The sequence below is a fragment of the Aethalodelphis obliquidens genome, unplaced genomic scaffold (assembly GCF_003676395.1).
Source record: "Aethalodelphis obliquidens isolate GAN/ISIS:26980383/991018 unplaced genomic scaffold, ASM367639v1 scaffold19, whole genome shotgun sequence".
NCBI classification, from domain to species: domain Eukaryota; kingdom Metazoa; phylum Chordata; class Mammalia; order Artiodactyla; family Delphinidae; genus Aethalodelphis; species Aethalodelphis obliquidens.
Window position 1 is genome coordinate 7,305,748 of NW_020837963.1, and position 13,079 is coordinate 7,318,826.

Consider the following 13,079-nt stretch of genomic DNA (forward strand, 5'->3'; position numbering starts at 1 on the left):
ACCTCCAGGTCAGATTACTTAGCAAGTCCTTAAAGCAGTCTTATATTCAGATGCCCGGTATACCACCAACACAATTATCTGTTTCTCTTTCTGGATTACTATTTCTTGGTGTTGATTTAAACAGAGTACTGTAATTGAGCCTTATAAAGAAGAATGCCAAAATTTGACTCCTGGTTGAAAGGGAATATCCTGAAGACACTCACCTTTGTTAAATAATAAGTTTGTAATAAACTTATATGAGAGTAACCACAGGAAATGTGTTTAAATAAATGAAATCAGAGGTAAATTGTTGATTAGCCCAGGGGTGGTGATGAAATATGTTTTGGATCTGAGCCAAAAAGAATATTTAAAACCTTTGGTTACTTTGAATTGTTTTTATCAACAACTCAGTCAAATTTTGAAAGGAAGATGGTTGCATTTCAATGAAAGCCTTAATTTTACTATCCAGTATAACAGATGAAACCTATTATGGTATAGACAGAGTATACAGTGGGGAGGCAGCCTGAGTTTTAGTTAGCAGTATAGCCAATAATATGTCTTTTGGTGTGGGTGCTGTAATTACATAAATAACCCATGTGGAAAGAAGGTTTGCTGAGGTGCTTAATGAATCGTTTTTACTACATCTGCAGATAAAAGGTTTAAAATTTCATCTCTGTGGTTAATATGTGCTCCTGGTGTTAGCATAGATTTAGATTAAGACAGTCGTAATTATGATTGTTTATAACATATTGTAAAGAACCTATGTGTGAATATCTCTTGGTTATTTTTAATAACTCATGGTGGAGGTGGGGATATGTTGAGAACATATTGAACCCTGGGAATTTATAGGTAAGCTGTATTCCCTCCTCCCGGGCCATACTAGGTTAATGATGGTTAAAAAAATTTTTTTTTAAGTGGTTGTAAAGACCTAAATGTGAAACATAAACCTCTTAGAGGATAACATAGGAGATGACCTTGGGTATGGCAATGACTTTTTAGATACAACATCAAATGCAGGATCCATGAAAGAAACAGTTGATAGGCTGGACTTCATTAAAATTAAAAATGGCTGCTCTACGAAGGACAGTGTCAAGAGAATGAGATGATTAGCCACAGAGTGGGAGAATATATTTGCAAAAGACACATCTGATAAAGGACTGTTATCGAAAATATAGAAGACACTTAAAACTTAACAGTAAGAGAACAACCTGATTAAAAAATGGGCAAAAGACCTGAATAGATGCTTCAGTGAAGAGGATACATTGATAGCAAGTAAGCATATGAATAGATGTTCAAGTTCATGTCATTAGGGAATTGTGAATTAAAACAACAGTGAGATACCACTACATACTAGTAGAATGGTTAAGATCCAAAACACTGACAAAACCAAATGCTGGCCAGGATGTGGAGCAACAGGAACTCTCATTCATTACTGGTGGAAATGCAAAATGGTACAGCTACTTTGGAAGACAGTTTGGTAGTTTCTTACATAGCTAAATGTATTCTAACCATATGATCCATCAGTCACACTCCTTAATATCCACCCAAATGATTTGAAAATGTATGTCCACACGAAAACCTACACACGGATGTTTACAGCAGCTTTATTCACAGCTGCCAAAAACTTAGAAACAACCAACATGTCCTTCAGTAGGTGAATGGGTAAATAAACTGTGGTACATCCACAGAGTGGAATGTTATTCAGCACTAAAAAGAAATGAGCTATTAAGTCATGAAGAGAGATGGAGGAACCTAAAATGCATATTACTAAGTGAAAGAAGCCAATCTGAAAAGGCTACATACATGTTGTATGACTCCAACTCTGTGACATTCTGGAAAAGGTAAAACTATGGAGACGGTAAGAAGATGAGTGGTTTCCAGGGATAGAGAGGAGGGAAGAACTCATAGGCAGTGCGCAGAGGATTTTTAGGGTAGTGAAAGTACTCTGTATGGCACTACAACGTTGGATACATGTCGTTATACATTTGTCTAAACCCATAGAATTATAAAACCAAGAGTTACCCTAATGTAGCCTGTGATTTGGAGTGATAACGGTGTGTCAGGGTAGGTTCATCGATGTAGCAGGGGCACCACTGTGGTGCGGGGCGTTGACGGTGGGGGAGGCTGTGATTGAGTAGGGAGGCAGAGCTCACTTTTCTTTTTACCCAGTTTTATCTTGAGCCTAAAACTGCTCTAAAAAATAAGATTTGTTAGTTTCTTTCTTTAAAAAGAAGTGGTTGTAGAGCTATTTGGCATTTCAAATATTTGAGTCCCACTTTGTACTGTGCTAGGTGATGCCTTCTAAGAGGTCAGAGAGCCCAGTGGAAAATTTCAGAATCTAATGGACTCTTGGGAATCTTGAAAAAACAGTGGGTTTTGTTCTGGGCATTGTGGGATTTCTGATTTCCAGACCTGACTTTGTCATGCTTTCTGTTCTGAAGCCTTTTAGGACTGATAGTTTGGTCAGGTAATAAATACATCTATTTGTGACAAATTTCTAACTCTTCAGAGAATGGGATAGTCTTAAGTTTTGTCCGTCATTGATGCTGGAAGATTGGCATTGAGTAGAGAAATAAGTAAATAGGAATGTGGTTTGCTGTTTGGAGAGGGTTCTCTTGTTTATTGTTGTTGTATGCTCTTATGTTTCATGTAAATACCATGGCTAAAGACAGACAGAATTTTTCAGGCATCTGAAAACTAATGGTTTGGGTTTCAAACCTGTTGTTTATCTGATAAAGTACTATGTTATGCGTTCTTTGATTTCTTTTATTGTCAGGGATAATTATGCTTGCTTATATTTGGGTTTTGTGCATACTAGAAGGATTTTTTTTAATGTAATTTACTCTTGACAAAGGAATATAGTCACATGGTTCAGAAATTAAAATGATATAAAAAAAGTGCATTGAGCAGTCTTGCTTCTACTCTGTCCTTGTTTTCCTTTCTTGCAACTTCTAAGATGATCACTCTGCTTGTGTAATCTTCCAGTGCTTTAAAAAATGCCAGCCCTTGGCATGGCTGATAAAGAACATTGAAATTACTTATGAACTCCTTAACTTATCCTGAAAGGTCAATGGCTACATGGGAGGCCAAAACTAAAATAAAATATAATAAGTAACATTTATTGACAGCTTACTGTATACTATGCCAAGTTTATAACAACCTTATAAAAAAGCATGTACACTTAGCATTCCCATTTTATAGATAAGAAAATTGAGGCCTCAGAGAGGTTAAGAAATTTAACCCATGTAGGTAGCAGGTATCAGTGATAGGATTCAAAGCTAAGCATTTTTTTTTTTATCACGAGCATACAGAAAGTAATGAGAAACTAGTTAATGAAATCCCATGTATCTATCACTGAGATTCAGTAGTTGTTAAGATTTTACATTTACTTGATCTATTCTTTTTCCTCTGTTTCTAAAGTATTTTAAAACAAGTCCTAAATATCATGTTATTTTGCTCCTATGGATTAAAGTGTGCATCTCTGAGAAATGTAGTTGTTTTCTTATATAGTGACAGTGCCTTTTATTCACTCCTCCAAATAGAATGATAAAGAAAAGAAGTTGGCCATATGATCTAGGCCTTCGATTCAGCCTAAAGAAAACTCTCAGCAATTTGGTTATGAAAGGGAGGGATGATTTCTTAACTGTTCATTTTACACAGTGGTGTGGTTTTTCACAAGGACAATAATGGCTGCCCCACACTGAACTCTAGATAAAGGATACAGAGAGCTGTGGCAGCCAAAGCTGTCCTCATAGTGAAATGTGCCTCTTGGTGAGCTTCAAGCCACCTTTCCTAAGAACTACATATACATAAAAAATTAAAATTTTGAATTCTTTAATTCTGAGAGCTGAATTAAGCTATGAGTTTTATGCATTGGTTTTTGATGTATGGAATATTTTCTGCTGGACTCATGGCATGAGACTTATACTTTTTTTTAAGGTCTTTGATTTGCGTCAATGTCATCGTCAGATGCAACAACAGGCAGCTACTGCACAAGCTGCAGCAGCTGCCCAGGCAGCAGCTGTGGCAGGAAACATCCCTGGCCCCGGATCAGTAGGTGGAATAGCCCCAGCTATCAGTAAGTATACTTTTGATTTTTTTTTTTTTAAAGTGCAGTAGTTGGCGTTTTATCTTGATTGACTCAGTTGATTAGTTAATTTAAGCAATAATAGAAATTAAAGTTCTTTTTACTGGGATAACATTTTTGAATTTGTAAACAAAAAAAAGAAAACTGTTATTCTGTAATAGTTGCCCTTTGTCTAGGACCCTGTGTTCATTCTTTTTGTATCAAAAAAGGGAGTATGGGATAAAGGAGAAAGGGGGTTATTATATTATATTGATCAGTCTCCCCTTTTTTTTGCTGATGCTTTTAATTCTTGCCTCACCAGCCAGGGTGGGTTGAGATCACCGACATGCTTTGCTTTATTCTAGAAGGAAAGCATATTTCAGTTTCAGAGTTAGGCACCTCTCCAGTTTTTTCTTAAGTATGCTAAGCATGGAGAGAAAACTAAGTGAGGGTGGTATTTTGGTAACTTGTAGACTTTTTTTTAATTTTAGGGTAAAATTGAACTGTGTGCCAGGTTTCACACTGATGGGGAATTTTTTACTGCAGAGTTAAACTCCTGACTATAGACTTTTATGATGGAAACACGTGGCACCCATCTTCCACGTCTGAAGGCATAACTAGTGATTCATTCAACCCCTGTTCTTAACCTCTTCAGTGTGGTAAGCAAATCACACTGGCTAAGAAAACTGCAGTGGCCCTGCAGGTTTCTCTACAGTACATAACAAATTCCTCCCATTAGTTTCATTGTAATATTGATGAATGCAGATTGACTATATGACTGTATGTTCTGGAAAATTAGATGCAGAGTCTCCGTTGTGACTTATGTTCAGGAGTTTACAATTTAGAGGTAGATAAGGCATACTCATTTAGAAAATTTTATTTTTTAAAAGATTTGGGCATCTAAACCATTAATTTGCTAGTTTTGATGTTATAAACATGCTTTTACTAAAGAATCCAGATCTATTATTAAATTTTTCATTCTCATCTACTGCTCCCTGTTGAGTAATTACGTATTATCTCTGTTACATTGTGAAACTGAGAGACAGACATCATCTGGGTCATCCAAGAAGTCTTAGTGGAACCAGGACTGTTAACTGTCTCATTATTAGTCATGTCTTACTCTGAACTAGACTGTTTAGACAGACAGTAAGGTTCTTAGAACCAACCTGTAGACATGCACTACCTCTTAAAAACAAGTTGTTTTTTATTCCTTCACCTCCACTTCTAAAGAGAAAAACAGGTGGGGTGTTGGTGGATTGTGGTAATTCATAATTGATGGTAGCTAGAAGACCCATGTGGAATGTAGGTGGTCTTTACCAAAAGTTTTCAGTCCCTGTTGATAAAGTATAGATCTACACTTACTTTTTGGCACCTTGACAGAGAAGTTATATGCTGGGGAGAATGAAGTAAAGAAAGCTAATCACCTTATTAATGTAAGATTTAGGGAGGATGGGAAGAGATCAGCTGTCCCTCTGACGTCATCTAAATCTTTTCTGTTAGGTTTGTCAGCTGCTGCTGGAATCGGTGTTGATGACCTTCGTCGTTTATGCATACTCAGGATGAGTTTTGTGAAAGGCTGGGGGCCTGATTACCCAAGACAGAGCATCAAGGAAACACCTTGCTGGATTGAGATTCACTTACACCGGGCCCTCCAGCTCCTAGATGAAGTACTTCACACCATGCCTATTGCCGACCCACAGCCTTTAGACTGAGGTCTTTTAACTTAATGTTGGGGCCCTTAACATTATCAGGATGGTGGACTATAAAATGCAATCCTGTTTATAATCTGAAGATATATTTCACTTTTGTTCTGCTTTATCTTTTCATAAGGGGTTGAAAAATGTGTTTGCTGCCTTGCTCCTAGCAGACAGAAACTGGATTAAAACAATTTTTTTTTTCCTATTTAGAACTTTTCAGGCATGGCTCAGAGCTTGAAGATCAGGAAAAACACATTCTTATTAAATCTTCACCAGTTATGTATGAAGGAATCATTCCAATGCTGGAAAATTTAGCCCTTTAAAATGTTTTAGAGCCTTTTATATGCAGAACATTGATATGTGTGTTATTCTACAGAATAAATTCAATATTGCTGATTTTAAAGGCAGAGAAGTTCTCAAAGTTAATTCACCTATATTATCTTGTGTGTGAGTTGTTATTGTTGAACATACTTTACTCCAAAATATTGTGCCATGCGGGTGAGTTAATTTTACCAAGAGCAACTTTACTCTGTGTTTAAAAAAGAAGATAGTAATGTATTATAACCTTTTATGCAAATGTTTTTTTCAAGTTAAACTAGTGAAGATGATTTCAATTCAGATTGTCTTGCGACTTCAATTTTCTTTTGCCAAGGCAAAACACTAATCTCTGTATATTGAGAATTCCTTAAAATTACCAAAGGAATATCATTTAAAATTACATTTGTTATCTTTGTTGGATAACTATTTATCATGAAATCTACTTTAGCCCTGTTAAACAGTAGATGTATTCTATATTTCTAGGCACAGGGTTGGTTACTAAGAAGCCTAGAGGAGGAATTTCTTTCCTTCATTAACATAGGGAAAGGTTTTGTATTTTTAAAAACACTAAAAGCAGTGTCACTCCATCTAATATCTTAACCATTCTGCAGAGGTGGCAGTGCTTAAACTAAATAATGAATATTTTGGGAATTGCTAAATTCTGTGTTAAATACAGTGCAGAATAAGGGAAACATTACCGTTCATAATAGGTAGTTTGGATATTTTTGTACTTGATTTGATGTGTGACTTTTTTTTCGTATACTGTTTAAGTCATGTATGTTATGACATTGTTTAAAATTCAGTTTTTGTATCTTGGGGCAAGACTGCAAACTTTTTTATACCTTTTGGTTATTCTAAGCCCTTTGCCATCAATGATCATATCAATTGGCAGTGACTTTGTATAGAGAATTTAAGTAGAAAAGTTGCAAATGTATTGACTGTACCACAGATACAATATGTATGCTTTTTACTTAGCTAGTAGCATAAATAAAACTGAATCTCAACGTGCAAAGTTGAATTCTAGGTTTGATTTTTAAGTTTTTTTTCTTTTGCACTTTTGAGTCCAACCTTAGTGGCGAGACACCTTCTACTAAGTGACAGGCAAACAGCCAGTACTATTGGGCAGCTTTGGTTTTTTTCTCCCACTCTACCAGGACTTCCCTATGGACATTATGTATCAAGTGTAGGGTTGGTTATTTTTTTAACTTTTATTTTACTGTAGCAAAACTAGGCCTGATTGTCTATAAGATAAGTAGGTTGTCTACAGGATAAATAGTGTGAAATAAATCAAGGATTATCTTTCAGATGTTTTTGCTTTCTTCATGGAGGGCCTTTCTAAGTGTAATAAGATTATTTCAGGTGTGTTACAAGTTTGAGACATGAGAAACACTTAATGCATGATAGTCATCCTTATATCAACTTAAATCAACAAATCTTCTACTTCTTTGCTTAGGTCTTCTTAGTAAGACCATCCTAGAAACCACTGAGTTTGCTTATTGCTGTGATTTAAACATATCTTGATCCAAGCTACTTGTATTTTGTTTTTTAAAATAACATTTCTACCAACTCATTTATACTCTTGAGTACTTACAGATACTTCTGTTAAAGACCTAATCTTAATCTGTAAAGTTTGGTGATTTTACGTTTTATTGGCAGATTTTTTAAAAGGTATCTTCATTCTCTAGAAATTTTTTACTTAGGTCTGTTTTATTGTGAATGAAGAATAGAAGCAAGAGGGGAGAGAGTTTTAGAATAACAGATTTTAAAAATCGAGGATGTTAGATTAGAACCACAAGCATGCTATGATATAATCCATTGCCTCCTATTCTACTTTAAAGAAGGTTTACATGTTTAATCATCTAGGGAAAGTATTGTGGAAAATATTTGCTAAGTAGTCTGTCTTTCAGGCCAAGCCACCCACTTTGGTTTCCTTTTGCAAAGAGCCATAAAAATACGACAAGTACATAGAAGTACTTCTAGTTATTAATTGCTTTATACTTGTGCCTAGGTTCAGTCACATGCTTTTGAGAAAACATCTAGTATGTTATAATCAGTTATTTCTGAGGGCTTATAGTTGTTGAACAGTATTTACGTTTCTTAGAGGTAGTCATCTTTGATGAGTAAGACTAAAAGAATCACAGTGTTTAAGATTTTATGGCTATTTTAAGAGTAGAATAGTGTCCACAGTTCTTGGAATCTGATTGCTCTGAGTATATGGTTCTGGGTGTGTTTTCTCTAGCTAGTTCATATCTCAGAGACTCTCAGAATATTGAATTTCAGTGGAAGCTGAGAGAGAGATGAACCAGGTTTGTACCTTTATAATCAATCCAGTATGAGGCCCATTCCACTTTTGTCTAGTGCCTTTCAGTGCATTATCAAAGGGAAATCCTTAAATCCAAAATGGTGTTGCCTTTATTTTCCAGGGAGTAGATTCTTTTGTGGGATATAGTCTGTCATTTTTTATAGTATACTACCCCTGGTATACAAAGATAATGATAATAAATCACTGCCGTATAACCTTGTTTTTCTAGAAGCATGGCTTGTTTGTATTGACCTAATAGGCAAATAGGTTGCCTGTCCCATTCCTCCTGTAAACATTGTAGGTTTACAGGTTGAGTGACCTGGCTTAGGGATAACCATACTCAGAATACCCAAATAAAATGAACACATATGAGCTGTGTTGTATTTCAAAGTTAAAAATCCACTTTCGTGTGGAAGGGTGTAGTGTAGAGAGGGGGTATTTGTAATAGAACATTGAAGGCAAAATAAAATGTCCTGTCTTCCAGATGATAAATATCTTATTTCGAAAGTTTATTGCAGTTGTCTTTTTGACCATGCCCATCTGAAGAAGGGAAATTTTACATGTTCCATGGTGCTCCTTAAGTATATGTGGAGGTTAAAGAATATATGGTGAAGTATTTCGATTCCTGGTTTGGTGGTAACTAGTTAGTAGTTACTAGCTATTATGCAAAATCAGATTAGTTCAGAACCTCTTTGAGAGCCTTTTGGAAGAAGAAGTTTTATTCTCAGTAAGGCAGAATAATCCTTTTTGTTGATAGTTTCTATAGTTGCTCCCTCCATCATTGAGTCATTTTGCTGGCATTTAATAATAGCAGATTGGGAAAATGGTGAATTTTAGGTTACTGGGGTAAATGAGTATATGAAAGCAATTACCTGTATGTAAAGTCAGTTAACAACTCTTTTGTGGATGGGGTTTGGCTAAGACTAGCAGATAGAAAAAATGCTTTTTTTTTTTCCTTCCTAAAGGCAGAACCCATTGTTGCGGATAGCTATCTGTAAATAATCACCTAAGTCCTCCTTTGCAAGATTATTGAAGATGGGGTATGAGAATCTTGTGTGCAACCTTTCTATTTTTTCCTCACAACTAGATAATTTCTTTTCTCCTAAGATATATCAGGAAGGATGTAAAAAGTTAGTGGCCTTATTCATAGCATCCTCAGGCCCAGCCTTGTCTGTAAGCACTTGTCCCAGTGTTGCTAGGTTGTTTATCTTATTTATCTGGTATCACTGTGGAATGGAATTTTCTGCATAATCCAAACTTGCCTTATTTAAACAGTAAAACTTTTTTTACTTTGGCCATTTTTTTGGGTGGAGTTATTTGATATGTATATTAGAGAACATACTAGATACAGTGTTTCTTTTGTGCCTCCTGTCTTGTAGACTTTAGAGGCTGCTAAGACATGTGGGACTGTTTTACCTGCACTAAATGGTCGCAGACTCCTATGGTTTGGAATGTTTGTTTTGGTATACTCCCCCCGCCCCTTTAATGACAGCAACCACTTCCTGTGTGTTACTAGTATACCTCCCCTTAGTTCCTTCTTCCCTTTCTGATTCATTTTCCCGACTGGGCAAGGAAGCCAGATAACCATACTTATTAGAACTTTCTTTAAAACACCAGGGCAAACTGGGACAGGACCCAAGGAAGTTTCCTGTAAAGTATTGAAAAGAACTTCACTGCTTTGGCATTTGATATCAGTTTGACTGCTTAGTGTGCTTCCTGATTCTTGCTGAGTTTCAGGTAGTTCAGATAGAGAGAAATGAGTCATATTCATAATTTTCCCCTTTGAAAGGTTTAGTTGCTTCCACTTGAATGCTGCTCAAACAAATACTGGGGTTACAAGGGTTGGTTACTAAGTTAGCATCAATAGCCAGAGGCAATACCATTACCTAGAGGACACCAGCAAAAAGAAAAAGAACAGCAAAAAAAATAAAAACCTTGGAAAATGAGGGGGTCATTTTGTTTTGTTTTGGTGTCCCCTTTTTGAGTCCTATCTTCTGGCCTTCCTCCTCTACAGATATTTTTGACCTTTAGGTGCCTTTATGAGAATTGAGGGTCTGATATCCTGCCCCAAGGAGTAGCTAAAGTGATTGCTGATGTTTTCAGGGATTTTAACATCAGACTTGAATGAGTGAATGAACCTTTTTTTCTTTTCCTTTCATCATCTTTTTTTTTTTTTTTAGATGTAGGAAGAACTAAGGAGAAAACTCTAGTGAAGACAATCATTTCTCTCTATTGATGCGGATAATTTTCAGCTTATTTCAGATGCTTTCTCAATAGGTCTCAGAACTAGTGTTCTTGTTCAACCTGAAACTAGTAGTGGCTCTGGGCTGGGGCCAGACAGTTGCACTCTCTAGTTTGCGCTCTGCCACTAATTTGATGTATGACCTTGGGCAAGTCATTTACCTTCTTTGGGCCTCAGTTGCCTCATCTGTAAAATGAGGGAGTTGGACTAGATGAGTTCTTCCAGCTCTGAAGTTTAAGTGACCTTGCCTACCTTGCAGCAGTTTTTGATTTCTTCCTTACCTTTGGTCTGCTGTCTGAGGGGGCTTTTTACTTATTTCCACATTATTCAAATGAGACTAGGCTTGATATTTTATTACTGTTCTGTGGACAAGAAGTTACATAATATGTCCTTAAAACTTAAATTCAACCAAAGGCCTAGCACCGCCTTGGGGGCTGCAATAAATACTTAAAAAAAAAAAAAATGGAGAAAAGCCTTTATCTTATTTTCCCATCATCTCTATTCAAGGTGTATTAAGGCTTTTTTTGGAGTCATGATATTCTACCTTTTGGGTTGGTATGTGTGTGACACCATCCTCTTAAGTACTGTGTGCTGGTAATTTTTTCTTTAAAATGGATTGAAAACTTACTGTAAATGCCTAATGGTTATTAGAGGTCATTGCTTTGGGTCTTTGGTTTCTTAACTCTTCTATTCTGAAAACAGGGAAATTCCCTTGAACTGTGTCAATTAAAATGGTTTATATGACTCAAGAAATTAATACCAGTGGATGATTATTCACTTTATTTTTGGCTCTTTTTAGGTCCATTTTGATTAGAAGACTTTTGGCTGGAGCATTCCTTTCAGAGTTCTCTTCCAGCCTATCCTTGGATGAGTATAATTAATGGACTTGGCTTTTTCAAGGACCTTGAGAACCTTCCTTGGGGGGTGGGTCAAGGGTAGGGGATTGGGGAGTCCTGGTAGAGGCCAGCTCTGTGGTAGCTGGAAAGGAAGGAATGAAACCAGCTGCTGTTGCTGTGGCTTGTCATTGATAGAAGGACTCATGGGCTTGGATTGGTTAAAAGGCCAAACATAGAGTCAGCAAACTTCTTCCAAGTTGGGTTCTGGCCGATGCCTTGGACATGTGATTTAAGGGAAAAGTGTGAAAGCTCCTGGATGATGAAAACCTGGTGAGCTGCAGAACCATTTGGAGGAGGTGACTAGGGGTTGGGAACAGATTTGGTGATAGTACTTCCCAACTCTGTCTCCTTCTCTGAAGTCAGAGGAATGCAGCTATGCCAAAACTCACAGAAGAGCCACATTTAACCTCTGCTTTTGGGAAAACTGGTTAGCTAAGGCTGGTAGTTCCTTTGTGGCTTTTTGTATACTTTTGCCTGGTTGAAGTCTGTGGCTAAAAAATAGTTGAACCTTTCCTGAGAACTCTGTAACAAAGTATGTTTTTGATTAAAAGAGAAAGCCAATTAAATCATTATGTGCTCATTCTTTTTCTTAAAGCCTGTGGATGTTTTAGATCTAGAAAGAATTTCTAATCACGTAGCGAATTCTCAGACTTGAGGACATTTTCCTTCATTGCTTTGTGACAATTGAAATGGGAACTACAGCATTTCAAATACGACCATGGGAGAACAGTCCCCATTCTTATCTCATTTCTAAAAGGAGAGAGTGGAATGATGGTGGTTGAAGAGGTGGGTACTAGGGAATTATGAGAACCAAGATGCTTAAAGGAGAGACAGAAATTGGAAATTGGAGACTGACCCTATCATTGCCCATCTAAGGATAAAGAAAGCTATTCCCCCCTAGCTGCCTCCTTTATGAAATGAGGGGTCAGTGTGGGGCAGGGGGTGGTCAGGTAAGGTTTTTCTTTGGCAATGGCTTGTAAAAAAAAAAAAAAAAAATCACGACCAAATCAGAATTTTCTTTCTGGTCTTGCTGATGTGAGTTCCAGAGACATTTATCAGGCCGAGAGACTCATTCTCGCCTGACCTAAAATTTACAGTATTTTAAGCTGAACTTGGAGAGGGTTGTTGATTGGCATGCTGTTGAGGGGAAAAAAACGAAACACAAAAAGCATTCCTTTGTGGAACTCTTCAGGAGTAAGGGCAGTTTTGTGTATTCTTCATCTCTCTCTGCCCTCTGCTTTTGACCCTTGATTCTTTGTGCTTTATTCCATCTCCTGCCTTATCACAGCTCCCACAAATGACAACCTGAAAAGTCCCAACTCCTCTTCAAACCCTTCTCACCCTGTCTTCTCACTGTGATAAATTGTAGTGCCCTTTACCCTCAGCCCCTTCTGTTCTAAAAGAACAATTCTTTTAGTTCTGGCCCTACTTTGGGGATGGCATCTACTTCTTTATTTTGATGTAGTCCTTTTGGGCCAGACAGATGGACAGGATGGGTTCAGGGAATTTGTCACCAGCAGACCTACCCTAAAAGAATGATGCTTAAAGGAGTTTCTCTAAACAGAAAGGAAATGATAAA

The 13,079-nt window shown here is 36.9% G+C and overlaps 1 protein-coding gene across 3 annotated transcripts in view; it reads left to right on the forward strand.

Moving 5' to 3' along the window:
- SMAD4 (SMAD family member 4) overlaps window positions 1–12,066 on the forward strand; it is a 60,538-nt gene extending 48,472 nt beyond the window's left edge. For 2 of the 3 annotated variants that reach the window (XM_027118538.1, XM_027118539.1), the window contains exons 11-12: window positions 3,919–4,057; window positions 5,546–12,066. In XM_027118538.1, coding sequence (XP_026974339.1) covers window positions 3,919–4,057; window positions 5,546–5,757 — 351 coding nt within the window. In that variant the 3' untranslated portion in view covers window positions 5,758–12,066. Of the gene's footprint in view, window positions 1–3,918; window positions 4,058–4,591; window positions 4,705–5,545 lie in introns of all 3 variants that reach the window. The other variant, XR_003435245.1, reaches the window with a different exon arrangement.
- Window positions 12,067–13,079: the final 1,013 nt, after the last annotated feature.